This window comes from Hydra vulgaris, chromosome 05 (genome assembly GCF_038396675.1).
Source record: "Hydra vulgaris chromosome 05, alternate assembly HydraT2T_AEP".
Lineage (NCBI taxonomy): Eukaryota > Metazoa > Cnidaria > Hydrozoa > Anthoathecata > Hydridae > Hydra > Hydra vulgaris.
In genome coordinates, this window is record NC_088924.1 from 16,291,501 (window position 1) to 16,297,500 (window position 6,000).

General features: G+C 27.9%; 1 protein-coding gene across 3 annotated transcripts in view; it reads left to right on the forward strand.

Moving 5' to 3' along the window:
* Positions 1-6,000, forward strand: part of LOC136080628 (coadhesin-like) — a 102,340-nt gene that overhangs the window by 11,145 nt on the left and 85,195 nt on the right. For all 3 annotated transcript variants that reach the window (XM_065797527.1, XM_065797526.1, XM_065797528.1), the window contains exon 2: positions 2,643-2,679. In XM_065797527.1, the coding sequence (XP_065653599.1) occupies positions 2,643-2,679 (37 nt within the window). The remainder of the gene's footprint in view (positions 1-2,642; positions 2,680-6,000) is intronic.

Genomic DNA, 6,000 nt, shown 5'->3' on the forward strand with positions numbered 1-6,000 from the left:
TTTAGGTGTTTTTCTGATAACTCACAGACAACACGAGGACCAAGTCTAGTCTTTAAAGGACCTTTCAAAAATAAATATACTAATTTTTGCATAACCCCAAGACAAACTAAATGCATATAATCAGCAGGCACTTGTGATATCATTTTCATTGGAATATTTATAAGTGGACTTTCACTAATATGATGATGACGATCTGTCATTCTGGCAAAAGAGTTATCTGTTCTAAGAACTGCACCTGTTTCTGGAAAGGTGACACGACCAACATAGACACCATGCTGTTCACATTTATCACACCCATGATAAGCACTATGCCCCTTTATACATTTAACAAAAGCTCTAGCTGGGGTGTCACACACAAGTGCAGAAAGTTCTACTTTGTAATGCACATTGTTAATGATAAGACCATTAAGCTGAAGCTCTTTTACTTCTTTAACAAAATCTTCTAAAAATTTTTTAACATCCGTTGGCTTACTATTTCCACAGTATAGTCCAATAACAAATGGTTCCCTATTTCGTTGAAGTTTATTTTCAAACTGTTCTATTAGTCCAAGAATGGGCCAAAGTTGTGTGTTAGAACTCTTAAATAATGGAAGGCCATCTATATTGACTTGAAAAGATATTGTTGAAACTTCCATTTCATTATCACTACACAAAGTTGGAAATTTATTGAGTATCTCCTGCTTTATACCAAAATAACAGAAACCTTCATTCACTTCACGCTTAGCAATTTCTGTTCTCATTATTGTTTTTGGACTTTTTGACAAACCAGGAACAAACTTGCACACAATGCAAATTAAATCACTAAATGCTCGTTGTGTAATGTTAAGTTGAGAAGACCAAAAAGCTAAATCACCCTCCAGTTCATCTATTGCATTATGCTTGTCACTTATATCTGAATCACTATCGGATAAAACTTCAAACTCGCTATTTTCATTATCGATTAGATAAGAAATATTGGGGTTATCATCCAGAGCAGTAGAGTTGGAAGCTTCATTATCTGAGTTGTTTATAGCATATTCTTTGCAATTTGTTTGAATGACTGTCTTGGGCAAAGTGTCAGTAGCTTGAGGAAAATAAAACCCAGTTTCGCGTATGTAATCATAATTACAGGCTCCATCGATAACGATTTCACCTTGTTTTATTTCAGTCTAAATATTTTTTACTTCTCTCCGAATCTTTCTTCTTTTAGTCCAGTAGCTCATTGCTATAACCAACTATAGTTGGTTATATATATATATATATATATATATATATATATATATATATATATATATATATATATATATATATATATATATATATATATATATATATATATATATATATATATATATATATATATATATATATATATATATATATACTATATATATATATATATATATATATATATATATATATATATATATATATATATATATATACATATATATATATATATATATATATATATATATATATATATATATATATATATATATATATATATATATATATATATATATATATATATATATATATATATATATATATATATATATATATATATACATATAGTTGGTTTTATAAACTTACGTCGTGTACTTAAATAAAAATTATGAACTTACAACAGCTTTATAAGATTATTTAACTTACAAAAGCTTTATAAGAAATATTTATATATTTCGCTCTCTATTTTATTCGCATCAATAAAAAGTAATTTTGTCAAATTCATTATGGTGTTAACACAATAATGAATTGGCGGTACGCCAATTGGCGTACTTAGCTGGCGTGCCACTTAAGATACGCTTATGACCCGATAATGGCTAGCCAGTTCTGGTGCGCCAGCTACGGCACTTAACTGGATCACACGTATTTATCCGGAGCTGGCTCGCCAGCCCTGGCTCAATAAGGTCCTGCTCATTGGGTTTGAATATCATGGTTGCTATGGTGAATTTTCACTTTTTTAAAATGATTTTAGTGCTGCTTAGATTTCATTTTTCTATTTTTAAAACATTATTAAAAAAAAGTTTGTTTTTTTTTTGAAGATTCTTTCGCCCCTCTAGAAATCCGTGGACAATTCAAATATTTTACTTTAATTTTTTTTTGTTGATCGGAAATGGTTTTTATAGTGGTGTAGGAAATATCCGTGTTTTATATGCGGAACTTGTGTCTTCAAGGTTCCATTCTTTATACACTTTGTCCCAACCTACTGCCGATAGTATGATAGTATGTCTTTAAATTTTGGTTTTACATTTGCTTTTTAATTTTGTATCTTTATTTATGGAAAAGTAAACTGGAAAAAGATTCGAAATATCGCTTTTAACTATACCTGTATTTAGGAGGGAACCTAGAAATGAGTCTTGTCATGTTGTCTATAAAGATAACATGGCAAACTCATGAAAAAAACAAAAAGAATAGCAATATAGAGAATAACATTAATTTTACCAAATATTATTCTCCATATTACAAAACATTTTCCGATTTCTTAATAAAACTAACATTATCATTGTTACTATATTGTTATTAGATAATGTCATAATGTATTGTTATTTATTTATTATTGTATTTTTTTATTGTATTCTTTTACTATTACTTACATTGCAAAAACATAAATTCAGTACTGTTAAAAAATGTAAAAAACGCAAAAATAATTTTTTTAGGTCAACTTTATGAATGTTTCAAATGAAATTGATCTGTGTAAGTAAATTATTATTTTTATTTTTGACACTACAAACATTTTAAAAAAATTATGTACATACATACAATAGGTTTTCCTGTAGGCATGTGACATGTAGGCATGTGACATTAAGTAAACTAGCAAAGGGAAAGGGTTGGTCACTTCAGATAGCACTTTTTTTGAGACGGAAATTTGTTTTTTAAAAACTCAAAATACTTTTATGTAAAAAGGGTCATGGCCCCGCAAATTGTATACCTCACGCCAAATGAGTTAGTGCTGTGGTACCAAACTGAATTTCATCAATGTTGTTAAGCATCTTGAATTATATCTTGGATTATATCTCTACGCAAACGACGTTCTTTGACGACGATACGTCTGAATTTCTGCAAACGCTTTATTTCATCCAAATGACTGATAGTGATATTGTCATACTCAAGTCACTTAATACCTGTTGCATGATACGGGGATCAGGCTTGAATAGCGAATTTGAGATGCGGCCAGACATACATTATATAGAATGCGCACAACAAAGTTAGGTTTCTATTTTGCTTTATCTTATCTGTGCTTTATTCAAAAGTTTATCTTATCTATGCTTTATTTAAAGCATTCTTTAGTCTTCCTAACATATGATTGGTTGTGGATTTAGCTTTTTTAGCTTGTGCTCAGACTTTCAGGTTGTTTTTATGACGTTAAAGCCAATGTATTTATAATCGAAATGAAAAGTAGTGACCCTAAGACAGATCTTTGAGAATTGTTTCCATGCAATGTGTCATAATAATATTACAGACCTTTCAACTTTTCAGGTTTTACCGCGAGACTCACGGTTTGATAACGAATTTCACGGTCTCACGGTTAATCCAAAATTCTCAAGGTAAATTATAAAAATTTTCAAAATTTACCTTGAGAATTGAGTTGCAATGCCTTTACCGCCATCAGAACATGCAATGCGAATAATATATTTTTTAAATTGTTTTTCAAATACAAAACCTTTATTCAAAGATATGAATGTATTAAACTTTTACGAGCTTAACTTGTATAATACTTTATGTTTTACGTTTTGTTGTATGAACAACCCTTTATTACATGTTTTTAAAGATCTATTTACCTTTAAAGTAAAGAACAAATATAGTTTACGAAATAAAAACTATTTAAAAGAACCCTTTTGTCAAACGAATTTTAGTCAATTTTTTATAGATTATCAAACACCTTATCTCTGGAGTAAAATTATCCAGCCTAGTTTAGATTTATCTCTTTTTCTGTTTTTAAAAACATGTTAAAGAATATTTCTTTAAAAGATAATATATTGAAATATTTTTGATATATTATTTTAACCTTTTATTATTTCAAATGTTTTGGATTAATATTTTGTTATTAACTGCCTGTATTATTTTATATTATATTTGTATTGTAATTTTTATATGGTTCAGTTTATATGTTTATATTACATGTAAAACACGACATGTAAATAATGTAAACTAAAAAAAAAATGTATTTTCGCTTAAAACAATATAAATCTCAAAAAAGGTTGTCGTTACAACATAAACTTATGAAAATGAAGTGCGCAAGATCATAAAACCGGCACCAACATAAACCTTTTAATATAGGATTCTTTATTTTATAAATCAAATCCAAATTTTAAAAATTGGCGTCAAGGCAAATATAGAAGAGCAAATTTAGTCCAACATGGTGGGAAGATTAACCTTACCGGTTGGACTAAACTTGCTGCCCACCATGTTGGACTAAGTTTGCTGATAATACAGTTGATAATTAATAATTTTCATTATCAAAATCAATATTTCAAAAATCAATAACTTTGATGATAATGCATTTGAAAAGGTTAAGGTATCTGATGAGATTTTTGATTAATAATTTTAATGAATATTATTGAATAACAAGTAAAATTAAAAACGAAATTTTAAAACCCAATACTTTTATATGTTATTAAAACACAATTTTTTTTTATATTAATATTTTATTTTATTAAGCTATTGTGGTTAAATTTATTTTTCATGAAGTTTTGCTAATCGCATATAAAAGTTCTTCTTCTTCCCATATAAAAAAATTAGCTGAATTAGAATTAACTAAATTAATTGACTTGTGCAAACTAATTGTTGAGTGTTGTATTGTCATCAAGTAAGTGTATTTATGCAAAATTTAAAGAAAATCTATAATCGGGGAGTGACTTAAAAATAGATCGCAAGATTTGACGTTAACTGTCAGATTAACAGACAAAGACGAGGATTTAATAAAAACATTGGGAATAAGGACAATTTCAGCTAATTTTGGTAGCACTTTGAAACGTTTAATAGAAGTATTTGAAACATTCATTTATGAAATAAGGTACCATAAAATGTCGATTCTGCCTAATACTATCAAAAATCTTTTCAGATATCTTAGAAATAATATTCCTCAAAGTAATGCTGAGTTGGAAAGGTTGTTTAGCATTATAAATAAAAAAAAAAACCGCCTGAACAGCTGTTGAAAACCTCAAAGAAAGCAACATAAATTTGCTATTATAAACATAACGAATAAAAATGATTTTTTTATTTATCAAATATCACACTATTTTAATTTTCTTGTATGAAAAAACGTACCTTTTGAAATTTTTTTTACGTGTATCCAGGTTTTTGTGTAAATCTCAAGGTTATTTTCAATGAATTCAAGGTTTTAAAAAAAAAGGTTGGAAGGTCTGATATTATGATAATAATATAATAATAATAACAATAATGTAATATATTGTATTACATAATAATAATATGTTTGTAAAGTATTTATTCCATAACTTTGCACGATAATGTAATGTTTGACTTCTTCCAATTGTCAAGTACAATGCCAGGCAATAAGGAATGTTTAAAAATAGGGATGAGGTAGTGCTAATGCTGCTTCGCAGTTACGTATTACACGTAGGTAGTTTAATAATTCGGTGATTATAAACGACTTCAATTGCGAACCAGTCTTCATCAATACTACATTTTGATTAAGTAGGATCGTGATTTGTTGGCATACTGCTACTAAAAGGGGCTTAATGGCGATATGTTGAAAAAAAACAGATGAGTATGATGACACTCATTAAGACATTTTAGTTCTGTTGGGTGCTTGTCGACTACATTGGCAATGGTTGCACGAGCATTTTTCTTCTTCGATCAGTTTGTAAGACGTTTCTTTAAGATTGAAATCTCCATAAAAAAACATTGGCAAGCAGCCTTTTTTGAAGATATATATATATATATATATATATATATATATATATATATATATATATATATATATATATATATATATATATATACCTATATTATCACTTACGGGGACAGATTTTACAAAAAAAGAATACTTACGGG